We start from the raw sequence: 17,729 nt of genomic DNA, 5'->3' as shown, positions 1-17,729 counted from the left end.
GCGACTTCTATTTCTGAAAATATCACAGTTAGGAGATTTATAGCGAGTGGTTCCCTGCATTATTACAGCAAAGCGTGTGATTACAGTATTAAGCCGCTGCAATGGAGCAGCTCTAATGCTATTAAATTAAAGATGATGTACCACAGAGCAAAAAAAATGAAGAGTGAAAGTAACAAAAACTTGTAAAATACATGTTAATGGGTATAATTAAGTGTGAAAATAACCGAAGGATATACAGTGAAACCAAACATGATTCAGAGACCAGATATAATTTTTTATATTTTTTTACTAGTGGGTGCAGGACACTATAGTTCATTTATGTAAGTGAGGATAGCAAAATAAAGTAAACTGTGACAAATCATACCCAAAAATTCTTCATACAGTGGACTACCAGTAAAATTGATACAAATTTGGGTCCAAAAATTATTCAAACCGAGTCTGGGAAAAAACACTGAAGCAACTGTGATAATGTGAGAAATGTTGAAGGTGTCTGAATAAATTTTGGTTTGACTGTATCTATTTGATAAATGAAGTTAACCAATTAACATTATACATACCCTTTTGGTTTCTGTACCCAATATTTAAAAAATGTACAAATGCAATAAAAATATCGGTATTGGTACTCGGTATCGGCAAGTAACAGAAATAAAAGTATCGGTATCGGGCGAGTACTGGAAAAAGTGGTATTGGTGCATCCCTAGTATTAACTAACCTTGTCCTAACTTCGCTCCAGTGAGAGCCTCTTTGGCACTCCCAAAGCCCAGTTCTCGACACACGACGGTAGCAGCCCTCAGGTTCCAGTTATCATCGCAGACGGTTCCCCAAACTCCATTCTTCAGCACCTCCACTCTCCCTTCACCGATATTCGAACCTCCCCGCAGACGAACCAGGGGTTGCTGCAAAATCAGACATGGAAGAAATTAGCAGGATGATCAGTCCACACGCCCTCAGTGACCTGTGTTTGTTCAATCTCTGTATATGGATCTGATTCGGGTGATTCAGCCTTTCAGATGAAGTTTCCCCATCTCTTGTTTATACACACGCACTTCAGACCTTTGGGGCCATGTTTGAATATTATATAATCTCCTTTTCTTCGAAAAGGCAATATGATTTAATGTACTACATGACTGAAGTGTCACTATGACATCCAAGCTGAACGAACATGATGATCCACAGGAAAACAATGGAAGAGGAAGCGATTCTTTCCAGAAATGTAAGAGGCCGATAGATGAGGGAAAACAGACTCACCAAACATTCTACAACCACAAATCATCTCTGAGAGGGACTGTAACCTTAGCGCTTAACATTCAGCCCTCTACAGACATTTAGAATAAAAAAATGGAAAACTAATTTTCACGTGCGCATTAGAACAAACAAGTAGCCTGTGAACCCAGTGCTAACCGGGAACAGCTGATGGAAGTCAGTCCAAAAGGAATTTTCCTTCATTATATCATTGCAGATGACAGTGTAGATTCTTAGGAGAGCTATTCTTATTCCAGCATCACTCCTTGCTGCTAAGCAGCACTTGTAACATGGGGCCGCTAATACAAACTTCATTTTCTACATGTTGTTCATGTCAGTGACTCATTATTGACAATGTTTGATATGTTCTACTAAGTTTAAGGACATAATATACTATAATTAAAGTCCCCGAGAATGATTAAAACAGAGTCCGGGTGTTGTTGTTCTGTGTCTGTGATCAGATCAGCGAGTTTCTGTAAAGCTGAGCTCACGTGTGCTTGCGGAGGGATGTAAATACTCACGAGAATGAACGAGTGAAACTCCCGCGGCGAATAGAACGCGGGACCCTTAGTGCAACCCTTATGAAAATTAACCATTGTTTTATTATAGCATGTGTTTTTTTGGCATATTGACTACGTTTGTATAACAGTTTTACTACAAATACCAAGGTTAAACTATGGTTAGTGTAGTAAACCATGGTTAATTTGTAGTTACCATGGGTTATCTATAGTAACCATGTTTTTTTTTTTTTTTTGGTTTTATTTGTAGTAAATCCATGGGTAATTTTCAATCAAGTAGTTGGGTGAACCTAATGCAAACTGGAAAACCTTATGAAAGATGATTAAAGTACATTTTCTGTTGCTGCTGGTACTGTTGATTCTTAGGAATACTATTTTTAATCTATCGTCACTCTTTTTCGCTGTTGAGAAGCGCTAGTAGCTACTACCTTCAAATTATGAGACCGCTAATGCTAACTTCATGCTCTGTTAATTGTACCATGCCATGAATTACTATTTTCTATTACCTATTTTCCCTGTTGGATATGTTCTACAAAGTCTAAAGCCATAATATACTTTTAAATAGTACTGTATGTCTGTGAGCCCAATGATAACCAGAACGCCTTAGGAAACACAATCATGAATGACTTTTCTTTTGCTGATGACACTGATTCTTAGGAAAATAATTTTGATGCTAAGCAGCGCTAGTGATTACAGCTACTTAAATTGTAAGGCTACTAATGCTAATTCCACGCTACCAACCTCTGGTCTGTAAGCCTTGCGGAAGCCAGTGGAGGATGAGGGGGCAAAAGCTCTTCCAGGCACACAGCTGACCACCACAGGCAGGCCACGTCCACATGTGCCGTTCCGCTTGGGCTCCAAGGGTTTGCCCAGCCTACAGCTGGACAGATGGGCTTCATTTCCTGTGCAGTTCACTGAGAAACGCCAGTAGTTCTTTTTCTTACGCATGGACAGTGATCTGTAAAACAGAGCCACAGATAAAGATCAGTTGTGCCACAAAATAATTAATCATGGAATTAAATACATATTTCAGATATTGAATTCTTGTTTAAAGTGAAGTGACGTGACATGTGGCCAAGTATGGTGACCCATACTCGGAATTAGTGCTCTGCATTTACCCATCCAAAGTGCACACACACAGCAGTGAACACACACCCAGAGCAGTGGGCAGCCATTTATGCTGCGGCGCCCGGGGAGCAGTTGGGGGTTCAGTGCCTTGCTCAAGGGCACCTCAGTCATGGTATTGAAGGTGGGAGAGAGCGCTGTACATTCACTCCCCCCATCTACAATCCCTGCTGGTACAAGACTCAAACCCACAACCTTTGGGTTATGAGTCCGACTCTCTAACCATTGGGCCACGACTTCTTTAGGAGGATATCACAACCATTATTCAGAGGGACGTGTTATGATTACTATAGGGACCAGACATTGCCTGTGGCAGTACTGCTGTGCTGCTAACCCAAGAAAACAGAACATTTCCCATGATTCAACAGTCCAGAGAAAATCCTAGTTCAGCAAAGGTCACCAAACATCTTGACTCAAACGATCTGTGAAGCCTGCAGGTTTCCTTTCCTTCAGATCAGGGAATCTTTAAACACTCGTTTAATGAGTACAGCATGTTCTGAGTTCATTACAAGTCCGTTAAAATTTGTGAGCATTTTTTGATATCTCAATAGCATTTTGGTACTATACATCGACTGTGATGTAAGGCAATATAATTTACGATGTCCTACTCATTGCAAAATTGTGTTTCTCAATGGTATGAATAACATTAAAGGCCCAGACTTAACATAAATGGACTGAGGAAAAGTGAGGTCACATGGCCAGTGGCTTAAAAAGTGGACCATTATGAAATGTTCCAACAAACAAACAAACATAGACAAACCTCATCTTTAAATATCACCAGGCATTACTTTCTTTAGTATGTTGCTTAGTTTAGAAATAAACCCATGAATACAACAAAAAAAAAACTCATATTTTCTGAACATTTCCTGGAATGTTTTTTTTTTATATACTTATACAAAAATATATACACTGGCTATGAACTTTTGTGTGTTATAGTGTGTTTTAGTGTACAAATGTGGTACACCCTAAAATTATAATTTATAGGCAGTTATACTGTAAAATGTCCTTAACGGAGTTACAGTGGAAACACAATGTTCTCTGCTAGATGGGAAACGGCCAAGAAGTATGTTGGGAAACAATCTGGCCATGACTCACTTGGGGAGGCGTTCACACACATCTCAAGACTAAATAACTCTTGTTGCCTGTTTGCATGGTAACTTTAAACTTTACAAAGTTATTGTTACTTTTGGGGAAACCCGAATATCTATGTGTGTGTCTGCTTTCTTTCTTGCCTGTTTTTTCTTGATTTTTATTGCGTCCTAATCACAAAGGCCTGAAAATGTATCTTTTTTCAAATTTGTGCTTGACTCATGGCCGGTTATCATACAAAGCAAAGCAGCGGGGACTTTTCCTTACTTATAGACTTTGTTGTTGTAATTCTTGTCTCCGGGGAATCCGTACATTCCACAGACGACTCGGTTGTTAAGGGGGGTCCACGCCTCATCACAGATCTGCCTCCATTTGCCCCGTTCCTTAATCTCCACGTAGCCTTCAGTGACGGGTATGCGCTTGAGGTGGGATGAAATGGGTCTTATACGGATTTCTTCCACCCGTTCTTCGAGAGTCTAGGGAGGGAAAAAAACAAAAGAACATGTTATCAGTCATTATCAGAATTCCCACAATATTCCCAGAATGGATCGTTTATTCAGGTCACTTCCTCAAGTAGCAGTAAATTACTTGGAAAAAGTTCTGGATATGTTGCAGACACTGTTTTAGTCTGAAAAGTGTCTTCTACTCTTTCAGGGTGGAATCTGAGGGCCAAACCGAGGAGCCAGATAATTCATGACTCACATTTGACAAGGCTCGCCAAAGACAGTTTATAAGACAAGGCCAAAGTTGGAATTTGACCAAAAACCTCACTTCAATATCTCTCAAAACATTCTTAACCAGTCTTGTGGTGGTCATCCCAGATTTTGAGGAGTTCATGAACTTTCATTACAGTAGCACATGAATCTGTCATCCAATCCATTAAGTTACAGGAGTATTAACTGTTATAAAATTCAAAAGCACCTTTGGTTGCCCCAAAAAATACCCTCACATGTGCCCTCATAAGGGATGTTTGTCATGATATCAACTGTAAGGAATGTTTTAGATGCGTAAACCAAGAAATGTTGTACTATTATCGGGAAGGTGGTTACCGGACATGTTTCAACTGACCACGGTAAACATAAGACGAAGACTGTGGCATCTAATTTAATTTTGGCATGTGTGTGCATGAAAGAAAAGAGAGAGAGAAAGTTGGCCGACGGGATGAAGCCAAAGGAATGTGGCGGCCTCACAAAGACCTAAATGCTCTAGACGCAGAGTGAGCAGAACTGAGTTTAATGTAAATATTACTATATAAAGGCCAGACTGATGGGTTGGGTCCGTTGAAGTGGGCTCTCTAGTCAGACACATCACTGTTTGCTTAAGCAAGGGAAGTCTGGAGGAAACCAAAGAGCTGAGTGTTGAAGCTGAGGGTGTGAGTCGGGGTCATGCAGCCAGATGTGAGGAAGAGCCTACGCCTGTTGCCTGATAGCGTGACCTCCGTCTAAAGAAACCAGACCAGACACCTTCCACTGCATATTTTTAAAACAAAGAGACGCCCTGTTTTATCATTCTCAGGTTTTGCCCACATAAGAAATTCAGAGATTGATATACTATGATGGCATAAGTACATTTGAGTTTGCTGATGGAAAATACAGTTGGAATTTTCATACATCCTCATATTTATATATTTACATATACAAAAAAATGCCTTGCAGGTAGTGCTGGGAGGACAGACCACAAATCTGTATCACGGTTTCATGGTTTATCACACCCTGACTGTGCTTTTATCAGAATGCATGAGACTGCATTTTAATCACAATCCAAACAAACATATGCAACATGAGCAGTTTTTGATATAAATTATATTGTATAATATCAAAATCTGAAGCAAAAACAGATTTTTTTTCTGATGTTCTAATCTGACTTTAAGATTTTTGAAATTATGCTACATAAAACATGTCTGCACGAAACCGAAACTGCAGATGGGCTGAATGAAAACTGCAAATTCAAAAATGTGACAGCAGGTGGCGCTTATGGAACAGCAGCGATACAGCGTTTACTTGGTTACTGCTGAAAACAAACCACCTATGTGATTTCCAATACTACATTAAAGGGTTAGTTCACCCCAAAATGAAAATTCTGTCATTAATTACTCACTCTCATGTTGTTCCAAACCCGTAAGACCTTCGTTCATCTTCGGAACACAAATTAAGATATTTTTGATGAAATGTGAGAGCTCTCAGACCCTGCATAGACAGCAACACAACTGTAATGTTCCCAGGTCCAGAAACATATCATGTAGAAACGTAGAAACGACCATGCAGAGAGTTTCACAACTATCCCCTAAGCATCCCCTAAGTATCCCCTAAGCATAAACAACGCTGATTACGCAGATTACGTTCATGCGTGTGCTTTCTCCCCCGAACGTAAACAACGCTGATTACGTCAACTACGCTCTTGGGTACTCTCCAAAATAGCAGAAGACGTAACTTGGGGGAGAAGAATTGTTAAATAAATTGTTATTTTTGTTTTCTTTGCGCTCAAAAAGTATTCCCGTAGCTTCACAAAACTGAAGTTGAGCCACTGATGTCACATGGACTGTTTTACCGATGTCCTTACTACGTTTCTGGACCTGGGACCATTACAGTTGCGTTGCTGTCTATGCAGGGTCTGAAAGCTCTCACATTTAATCCCCTAGGGGGGTTATTATTGCTGCTCTCCCTGCTCATTCATGACAGGCTGCATGGATGGGCAGGGAGGTTTTTTGCCCAGAACAGAACCATACCGCCAAACCAAACTTTATGCTAAGTATCTATCATTCTGACGATAGTGGTCCTGACAGAACTTAATTTGTTGTTCCGAAGACGAACAAAGGTCTTACGGGTTTGGAACGACATGAGGGTGCGTAATTAATGACAGAATTTTCATTTTGGGGTGAACTAACCCTTTAATATGCATTATATGGAGGTAAGATGAAAAGAAAATACCATCTCAACTTTTCTGAAGTTTTCAGTTCCCCTCAGAGATAGATTTATTTAAACCCCCACCCCCACTTCAGTATTTAGGATTTTGTTCCACCGGATGGTGAAGTGAGTTTTTCTCTGCCTGCTATTTTCTCCTCTTTGCATTCGTCTTCAACATCCCTGGCCTCTGTCAGCCATTTACAGTTGGTTTATTTGCAAAATTAAAGAATTAGTTGTGTGTAATTAATATTTCTAAAAGTTATCCAGTCATTAGTCAGAAATGTATGCTTTTAATAAGGATCCTCTCTCAATTCAGGACACTGTCTAAGGTTACCGTTGCTGAGCCACTTGTACTGGTATGCTGTTTTTTTTATTTTTTTTTATTCATACCGTGTGTGTAATTCAAACTGGTTTACCATTTAAACCAGTATACTGCCCAGCACTATGTTGCAGGTGTTGGGTATTACATCAAACACCCTTTAAGGGATAAAGTATCAGTCTAACAAGGAATGTTCTCTGTACATAATACCTGAACCAACAATTTCTGCTTTGTTAAGCTTGAAGAATGTCTGGCCCAAGACTCGACATGCAGTGACCAACAATGAAGGCAATGTTGTAGGCAATCTTCCTGACTGATATGATGACAAGTTCGACAGGAGCCATCAAGACTTCAAATCCAAGGTTTTGTTTTGGGGAAATTCCTAGACAGGTAAAAGAAAACGGACCCTATTGAGGTCTCTTAACCAGAAAATACTATGAATTCACATGAAAGGCATTTTTGTGTTCCTGTAGCTCAATGGCACAGCAAAGCACTAACAATGGCAAGGTTTTGTGTCTAATTCACAGTGAAAATGTATGAAATCAATTAAATAAAGCAAGCAACTGCAGCTAACAGTGCTCTTTACCTTATGCAAGAAATTAAAAAGATGTCTGACATTGCTGGACAAATGCCAGAAACCCATTTGCCCTCAAGATTGCCGTTTAGATCAAAGCGAATCTCCATCATTAAAAAGCAGCATATTAGCTGTTAACACATGTATGTCACCACAATTCTTGGAGGGGAACATTTTCCACTTTTAATGTCATTTGTAGCATAAAATTACTATTGTAGCATTGTAATTAAATGTTTGCTTAGTTATCACCAAAGCTCAAAAGTCTGTCCAAAATATGTTTTTCATGAGGTACTTTCATGTGCAAATTCTTTTAAAGATATTTATTGGATTAAATCACTGTTAATAATCTAAATGTGTAAATGTGTATGTGTACAACCAAACAGACGTCATCTTTCACTCAATCACATCACCTTTACTTCAGAACGTGTGGGCATTTTTTAGGAATGAGACCTGACAAAGAGGTCTTTGAGACTGTAAATGCTGTCTGTCAGCACATATAGACTAGTACGTCTGAGACATACGCACTTACAGTCATTCGTATAAGTAAGAAACCATTCCCACATGTGACTACGTTTAAGAGCGAGGGGTCCATGTGTAAGCGATGGAAACAGTAGCAGTGAGACTGGAAGCCCCTCGTAGTCCAGACATTCCTCAGTTGCTGAGGTGCCAGCTGGGACAGAACCACCTTCTTTTCACGTTCATGGAATCCAGATATCAAAATATTTACATGCCGTTAATGTTCCTCCTTAGGGCTTCTCAATGTGGGCGAGGGAGAGGTGACAGTGTCTGGTACAGTCGCGCAGTCAAAATCTCCTCTCTTATTCACTTCCTGCCTCGTGTTTCACGTTGGTCCTCCACGTGCCTGTTCCAGGCACTCAAGAGTGAAAACACTTGTTGATTGTGCAGGTTTGTGGTTTTGAGGAACGTTCGAGGGAATTTTAGGCACTTTTTGAGGAAGTAAATGATAAAGGAGGAAAATGTGAGGGGTGGATCGATCCAGCAGGTATATTGATTCTTGCTGAAGTAATCTCCAAGAAAGAGGCTACGTGGAAAACATCTGGATTCTCTCCAAAGTTACAAAGCCGAAAATATGTACAAACTATCATTCCTACCCCCCAAAAAGCAGGAAGATTCTTCATCTCAGTGTGTCATCACTCTCAAACACAACTCATATTCACACCACCATGCCAAAGCCAGCCTGTCTACAACTGTCTGAGAGGATTCAGGGTCATCTTTGTGTCAGGGTACCACTTACAACTCTGTGTGCATGAAGGAAATAAAGAGGGAGGACAAGAAACAAAGCATGACAGAATTAATGGTGAACTCAGCAGTAGTAAAGGGTCACAAGGGTCCCACGAACAAGTCGGTACCAAGGAAACGCTTAAACTTAATGTGACCCCTGAACTCTCATTCCACAGAGCATCTCTGGGCATAATTATATTCAACCCTGGAGATTCTTCCCAAAAGGCTGGTCTTCCATAATTCAAGAGCAGTTCTAAACACCTTGCAGACAAAGACACTAGTCAGAACAAGTCTTGGGTTCTGGGAGAACATATTAGTCTTTACTTTATAACTTAAAGGCATAGTTCACCCAAAAATGAAAATTTGATGTTTATCAGCTTACCTCCAGGGCATCCAAGATGTAGGTGACTTTGTTTCTTCAGTAGAACACAAACGGAGATTTTTAACTCCAGCCGTTGCAGTCTATCAGTCGTAACAATGTTAACAAAATCTATGAGAGTAAAAAAACCATGCACAGACAAATCCAAATTAAACCCTGTGGCTCGTGACGACACATTGATGTCCTAAGACACAAAACGATCGGTTTGTGCTAGAAACCGAACAGTATTTATATCATATTTTACCTCTAATATGCCACTATGTACAACTGCTTTGAGCGCGCGCACGGCATCCAGTGCGTGAGGTGTGTACGCGCTCTGGCGTAGTTTACGCAAGCACCGGAGTTTACGTTGATCTTTCGCTCGTATACGTCACTCATTGTTTACACAGTGCACAGTCATTGTAGGTACGACGGCTAATCAAAATGGTACTTACTTGCGCTTATCCGGATTGTTCAAACCGACTTAAAACTAAAAGATTACTTTCTCTCGCGCGAACTCATTCGGGAGTGGTGACCACGTATTCCCAACTTCTGAGCCTGCTCGCCTGAAGTTATGGTTGATTGCTCTTCGGCTGGATATCAACACACCCATTAACGTAAACTACGCCAGAGCGCGTACACACCTCACGCACCGGATCCCGTGTGCGCGCTCAAAGCAGTTGGACATAGTGGTGTATTAGAGGTAAAATATGATATAAATACTGTTCGGTTTCTGGCACAAACCGATCGTTTCGTGTCTTAGGACATCAATGTGTCATCACCAGCCGCAGGGTTTAATTAGGATTTGTCTGTGCATGTTTTTTTTACTCTCATAGATTTTGTTACCATTGCCATGCATTATACGACTGATAGACTGCAACGGCTGGAGTAAAAAATCATCATTTGTGTTCTACTGAAGAAACAAAGTCTTGGACGCCCTGGGGGTAAGCAGATAAACATCAAATTTTCATTTTTGGGTGAACTATCCCTTTAATATAGATATAGCAGCAATATATCTATATACTTAAAAATCAATGCAGCAAGAGATCTTGTAACTATATAGAGTACTTAAGTCTGATTTGATAATATTCTGCGGTCAAATGTTTTTGTATAATAATAACCCTTAAATGATATATTTGACCGTTGTCCCTGACAACCAATCACTTACACTGGTGGTTTTGACTTTAAATTCTTTGGACTCGATTCCAAAGTCATGGACTCGGGAGTATTTGGCCTTGACTATTACAGCACTGCGTATACAAAAGCATTTTCACACTGTCTGTACCTTTCAGACTCAGACTAGACCCTCTTCTATTCTCGATCTTGACTCTCACTAAACCACTCCGGTCTCAGCCTGGATTTAAACTTGAATAAGCTGGTCTAGACTATGACACAAGTAGATTCTACAGGTTCTGTAAGCAATTTCTTTGCCAAAATAATGACTTTTTCCAAAAAATCACCCCCTGCTCTCCATTGTTTGGAAAAACAGGTAGTCTGGTGCCAAACTCACACAAACTGGCAGAGAGCTTTCAAAATGAGTGTCCAAATTTTCTGACTGGCTAATAAACACTCAGATTCTAGCATTAGTTCTCAAAATACTTATTTCAGTAATAGCTATCAGGTACATGTGTAATATTCCACACAAAAAAATAAGCTTTTAAAGGTTTCCTAACCTCTCATCTGACCTCCCCTCCCTTTACTTCTTGGTTTTGAATCTAACAGCTTTCTTTGTCTAGAAATCGCAAAGTATCTTGAGTTTGCTACTTTTGTTGCAAACGGAATGTGAGAGAAAGCCAACACCTCTATGCCTGGTGGAAAGGTCTGACCTTTGACCTCTTTAGGCTACACTTAGCTTGTAGGTTCACTACTAGTGCGCTCTGTTGAGACCAGCACTGGCTTGTTGACTTAAGAGCATGCTTTGGCTGAAGGTAAATATATATTCCAATCAATCCCCATGACAAGCAGAGTACAAATCATTATAAGCATTTAATCTTCTTTAGGTCCTGTCTTTTTGCCTCATGAACATGATCTTACAATGTTCTAAAGTTCAATCCTGAGGACTTCTAAACATCTGCTGAAATTCATGTCAGGTCATAGTGTATCTTAGCAAGTTGCATATTCTCATCTGCACGTCCTGTATATACCAAGAATATAAAGTTGTGTTGGTAGGAAACATCTGCTGTAGACAAACATGTAAATAAGTTATATAATCATTAGCTGATTAATTACAGCCTTTTCTTGAACTCAAACCAAGCAAAGAGTTTGCATGCTCTGAATCTTTGGTAACCACTCTGTGGACCTCCGATTGTTTCCATGTGTGGTGGCAGATTGTGTGTGGTGGTGATTCATTTGATTATACGATAAGCTGTTCTTCTGTTCCACTAAATGTTTACAAGAAAACAAAACAAACAATTCACTCATTCATTTACCTCTGCTGTCTGTTCTGAGAGCCTGTCTTTTGCCTATCTTATTAGTTTAGACAATAAATTTGTGTCCAGCTGTGTGTGGTCAGTTATAAGCACAAAAACTGTTTATGTTTCAGAGGCAGATAATATAGTGGGAAAACTGTGAAAAGGAAAGCAATATAAACAGTTAAATATCTGATTTATCATTCAAACAGAAATTATAGCACTAGGAGTTTCTGGTAAAAAAGTGGTGGTGATGTTGCAATGCTACTGTGATTGTTAGCATGCTGCTTGGCGTTTTCTACACGGTTCTGTTTGGTTGCTAGATTGTTTAGGGAAGTATTTTAGCCAGTGTCTTCATTAATACAAAAATGTGAATGCGAATGTGAAAATATCTCTGCTTCTGTGAAAAATCATGAATCTATCTGAACCTAAATGCAGCCAAAGGCTATCTTGGAAACGGACATTCATTAAAAAAAGCATTTTGTGCTTTTGCTAGAGGTCATCCAACTACAGTCTTTGAAGGACTTGTCTAAACTGTTTCACAAGCCATTAAACCCAGCTAATCAAGTAGCTGCACTGCATTTATGGGCTCTGAAATAACACTAACGCTAATGTTAATGTCAAACACTACATGTTTTCAGGGTAATGTAGTGTTTCTTTACATGTCAATAATAGGCTAAGCTAATATGATCATAGCAGCAAAACCGCAGTAAAACCATCTGTCATCTTCTCCTACATCTTTAAAGAAGGTCTTTAAGAGGTAATGTTTGCTGGGTGGAGCACACACTGGTTAGCTGTGCTGACACCCAGGAAAGGTAAATAAAAGCAGGCAAACAGACATTAAAACTGTGTTGTTTATATATATGACATAAAAAAAAGCGTTTTCCAGTTTTGGCAAAGGATAATATTTGTGGAAGCATTTTGTAATCCACTGCTTGTGATGCGTTAAGAATTTAGCACTGTTTGTCTGCCAGTTTCTGCTACCCTTTGTTATTTCTGACATCAAATTGTCCATTGATGAGAAAAATACACAAAAAGATGGACTCTTGCTTATAAAAACATTGGCGCTGGAAGGAAGCCTGAGGAATCTGGGTGTCTGTCTCAGTTTAGTTCACCCTGGTGTTTGAGAACTCACTCATACGAGCTTCACAGAGGAGCGTCTGTGTCTCAGACTTCTGGTATGTGATGCAGGGAAAAGTCACGATTGCACCTACCAATAGCTAACAACTTCTCACATTCATTCACAGACTGTCACCTCACTGGTGACATCATAGGAAGTTGAACCTGTCGGCTGGTATTTTTCAAACCAGGCCAGAGAAACACTGTCCCTCATTCAAATCTATTAACCAACAGTCTTTTTGCTTCTCACGTTTAACGGGTGGGATTCTGTTTTGAAATCATTCCTTCCATTAGTCAGCAGTTCCCAAAGAAGGCATCAGAGGAGCGGGGGAACGTCTCAGGGACAGGAAGGATCGGGGGGGGGGAGCACAATGTGGTAAAGTCATTAAATCTTAGGGTTGTGGAAATGGAAAAGCACACCATGGGCTCTTTGATCGCTCTCAAAGGTCCATCTTTAAACCAGCTTACCTTGGTTGCCATAGTAACATGGCAAATATACAAATATCGGTTAATTCTGGCACAGACCTTTGTATCAAAGGTGTGTGGACAGCTGGCGCATCATAAAAGGAGAATTTTAGAATATTCTAGAGCAGCACATTTTGGAGAGGAATGTGTGACCTATGGTAACAGACCTTCACTTCCTTTCTTCCAAGAGATAAAGTGACTGGGAATGTTCACCAAGAAGAAAGAAAGAAAGCAGAACTGCCACTCAGAACTGAATTTCCCGATATGACAAAGATATGTGGTAATTTGTCTAAGACATAATGCTTTTCTGGGTAGGATTATTGGCTCTTCTGATGGGAAACACTGGTTTTGATGATACAGTGTGGTTTTCGGAGCACATTGTCATTTTTTGAACCCTGCAACTCCTAAAAAGGCTTTTCAAAGGCATATCTAGTCTTTCTTAAACCCAATTGCCACCAGTAGAACCTTAGGCTTGGTTTACCAGCTCTGAACTTACATCTGCACTGCATTTCAGTAAATCCCAAGTGACTAAGCACTGTCAACCTCAGGTTAATAATTTAGTCACCTCACGATCCGATCCGATTTCGATTCTGGGAGTCACGATCCGATTCCAGAACGATTCCTGATCTACTTTTTTCCCCCCTTGTTAATTAATTAGTTGAGAATCTTAAAATCCTTACATTTACATATCCTTACATAAGTAATTAAGTACTTTTTAAAATAATTACAAATGGAAAAAAATAATTAAAACAGTTGTATGTTAAGAATTTTAAACTAATATAACTTCAAAACATACAAGCAAGTAGCAAACAATAAAGAGGAGCATAGAAATATATTACTAACAACAAACAAAGAGTGCTTTCAGTATTTAAGATTATCTGAACGTTGTCCATTCAAGAACTGTTAGTGATTTTTCTTCATCTTTACTGTTGTTTTTTACTATGATATCATAGACAGCGGGAGATCTATTAAGCTGCATTCACGCACAGATCTCTTTTGAAATATAAGAAGTAATGTGGTTTGTCCTGTCCATTTAATCCCTTAAGACATAACTGGCTGTGTTTACATTAATTTTGCTTCATAAAACCAATTTGAGACACAAGTGCAGTAAACCACTTACACGGAGTCTTCACAAACAAAGTGCGCGTCAGCATTTGAAATTGAAAGCAGCCTTCTGTTAGTGAGGTTCATATTTTAAATATATAAGTCCACTGCATTCCAAACCAGATAAATGATGACTTTGTAGAGCATTTGTAAGGAAAATACCTACGGGCGAGACCGCACACTTCAAGTGTAACATCAAACAAAGCGTGCGTCTCTGCAATGAAGCCCGCGAATGTTCTTGTAATTAGCTTCAATCTTTCCGAACTTTATGAAAGATTATTTTACAGAAGGTTCGAGTGGTGTATGTGTGTGAGGAACTGGAAGCAAACAGAATACGGGTGTTTCTAAAGCAAACTCAGAATTCTCAGAATCGATCCAGAATCGTTGGAGAGAGAATCGCGATGCATCGACGGATCGATTATTTTCTCCCACCCCTAGTTAATAAACTAACATGATTATGCGAACCTAGAGTTGATGTACCTCAACGTTGTTGTTCATGGTATTGATGAACCTGTGGCCAGGGATGCGCTTCTGATTGCAAATCACCCCAACATCCTCGCTGTGTCGGCAGTCTGACACCCCAAAGCCATTCGAGGGGCATTCGGCTAAAGATTTCTCTCTTCCTGTGCAATGGACGTTGTCCAGCCAAATGCGTCCTGTGGAACAAAGAACAATTGTTGGTTTTGTCAATCACCAGCCGATGTTGTGTTTTGGATGCAGTGTTGGTGGCACTACCTGGCTACTTAATTCCCTTCAACTCTCAAAATTTACTCTGTAACTCTACCTTATCTATTTCAAAACCTGTATGATGGTGAGTTTTTGAAGAATATTTTTTAATAAGCACCATAAAAGAATCATTAAAGGTGTTCTCACAACTTGTGTGCTATGCTCCAAGCGTTTTGAATGTCAGACTGAAAGTCAAACTAAAATAATTCAAAAGTTAAAATCTTAATCTTAACCTTAAAATCTTGACATCTGCCTCTCACAAATGAATTGCTCTTTTAATCTTTTCAGTGATTATGCTGATGAAATGGACTGATTGGGTTCTCAAGACCAACCCACTGACTGACTTTTATGATGCATTTTGAAGCTTAAAAGTCCCAGTCTCTATTCTGTCTTTAAAATTTCTCAATTTTAAGAAATATTAAGACATTTTTCATGGATCTTTGAAGTGAATGAAATCCAAAGTTTCTTATTTGGGTGAATTACCAGCTTAAACCACTCAAGTCTGGCTAGATTTTGTTAACTTCCTTTGATTCAATATAAAGTTATCAAATATGAACCCTTCCAGAATTCCCCTTCACTATGCATTACATGGTGCTTATGATTTTGCTTACTCGGTGGAAAGTGGAATAAGAGTGGAAGACCAATTGCTACTCTTCCCATAGGGCTCAATCATAACCACCCACTGATTTACAATCTTTGGACAGATTTATTGAGACAAATCATCATGTTTCTATGGTAAAGAGACAGAGAGATGAGATTACGTCTGCTCTTGACTTTGAATCTTGTTTCCATACTTTTTCGTGTTTGGTATCAATTACTGCTAATGACTAAAACATAATGTATTAGCAATAAAATCCAAGAATATATGCACATAGTGGATCTTTCAATAGAACAGAAGCTTATAATACGCCATCAGAATTCTTGCCTACCTTCTCCTTGTCCAAACTTTGCAGATGGGGACCAAGCTACAGCACCCAGGAAGCCAAGCTCCCTGCATGCAACATGTGCAGCTTCGATTGAGAAGTCATCATCACAGATAGTCCCCCATTCATTGTTGTAGGAGACCTCCAGACGACCCTCGTAATGCTTGCGTTTATCACCCGCTAGGCGGAGTTGAATCTTAGGTTGCTGGGATTCAGATTGAGCCTGAACCAAAGCCAAGAGACTAAAGATGCACAATGCAGAAGAGACCGCCATGGCTAAACTTTCACCTGCGAAAGCATTAAATAACACAAACACAAGATTAACAATGTAACATGCAAGAACCTTCACTAAACCAATTTAGGGAATTGTTCATAATTAATGGTGAAATAATTCATTTGAAATCAATTTCCAGTTAAATTGGCAATCAGCAAAAAAATTAAATGGATTAAATCTTTAAGAATAAGGCATTTGAGGTCTTCAAAAGAGGTCAAGGGCTTTCCTTTACTAATAAAGAGACCATTCTGAACTCTGTCTGTCCATGTCAGTCCTGCCCCCACTATTTCTCAAATCCTGAAGCTATAGTAGACAGATGACTGGGGTGTTTACTTTTTCCATCACTCATCCCAAACTGTCAACTAGAGGGGTTTTTTAGGAACAAGACCTACAATTATTGACACTGATGATACTGACATTAATGTCTCTCAAAGGCATGTATGTCTACTGCATTAAAAACATCTATCTATTAATTCTGCACCAAAAAACAGAGCTCAGCATTTACACAAGAACTATCAATGAATGGCAGCCAAATAGTTTCCAGGATGGTGGAGTTTATAGAAACGTCAGCACATATGACATAACAACCCCTGCTATTCATACACATCTAACTGCCAAAACCACAAAGTGGACATTTACACAAACAGTTAAGATGCATGTTTTATTCACATGCATACTCATGTGGGGTAACTAGATGCTATCTGCACATCATGATGTTAAGATTAGTTGCTGAATTCATGTTCAGGACACTCCTCCAGGTACTCATAGGTAACAGAATATCCCATTTCCTGACTGAGAAAATCTCTTTCCCTAAGGGATTCTGTTCCCAAACAAATCACTAAAAGATGCCTTGTCAGTGAGTCACTGCATTAAAGGGGTCATATGATGCTGCTAAAAAGAACATTATTTTGTGTATTTGGTGTAATGAAATGTGTTTATGCCGTTTAAGGTTCAAAAAACACATTATTTTCCACATACTGTACATTATTGTTTCTCCTCTATGCCTTGCCTTTCTGAAACGCTCGATTTTTACAAAGCTCATCGTTCTGAAAAGCGAGGTGTGCTCTGATTGGCCAGCTATCCAGTGCGTTGTGATTGGCCGAATACCTCAAGCGTGTGACGGAAATGTTATGCCCCTTACCATATTGTGATGCTGTGTCCCAGCAGGAGCGACGAGACAAAACATTAAGACTCATTATAAACGAGGCATTTGCTGCATCCAGTGGGGACATAATTACAGATTATAATGACTTATACTGTCTTTTTACACGTTGCATCGCGCTGTGTAAACAGTGTAAACCATGTCTGCATTTGTGATCGGAGAAATGACAAACAACAAG

At 39.5% G+C, this 17,729-nt stretch overlaps 1 protein-coding gene across 1 annotated transcript in view; it reads right to left on the bottom strand.

Annotated features, from left to right (window-relative positions):
- loxl2a (lysyl oxidase-like 2a) overlaps positions 1-17,729 on the bottom strand; it is a 33,253-nt gene that overhangs the window by 13,067 nt on the left and 2,457 nt on the right. Inside the window, exons 2-6 of the mRNA XM_016236021.1 lie at positions 16,122-16,403; positions 14,947-15,122; positions 4,242-4,450; positions 2,502-2,718; positions 713-896 (exon numbers count right to left, since the gene is read on the bottom strand). Coding sequence (XP_016091507.1) covers positions 713-896; positions 2,502-2,718; positions 4,242-4,450; positions 14,947-15,122; positions 16,122-16,389 — 1,054 coding nt within the window. The 5' untranslated portion in view covers positions 16,390-16,403. The remainder of the gene's footprint in view (positions 1-712; positions 897-2,501; positions 2,719-4,241; positions 4,451-14,946; positions 15,123-16,121; positions 16,404-17,729) is intronic.

This window comes from Sinocyclocheilus grahami, unplaced genomic scaffold (assembly GCF_001515645.1).
Source record: "Sinocyclocheilus grahami isolate Dianchi unplaced genomic scaffold, SAMN03320097.WGS_v1.1 scaffold478.1, whole genome shotgun sequence".
Classification (NCBI taxonomy): Eukaryota; Metazoa; Chordata; class Actinopteri; order Cypriniformes; family Cyprinidae; genus Sinocyclocheilus; species Sinocyclocheilus grahami.
The sequence above is the reverse complement of the archived record's forward strand: the minus strand, read 5'-3'. Positions and strand labels throughout refer to the sequence as shown.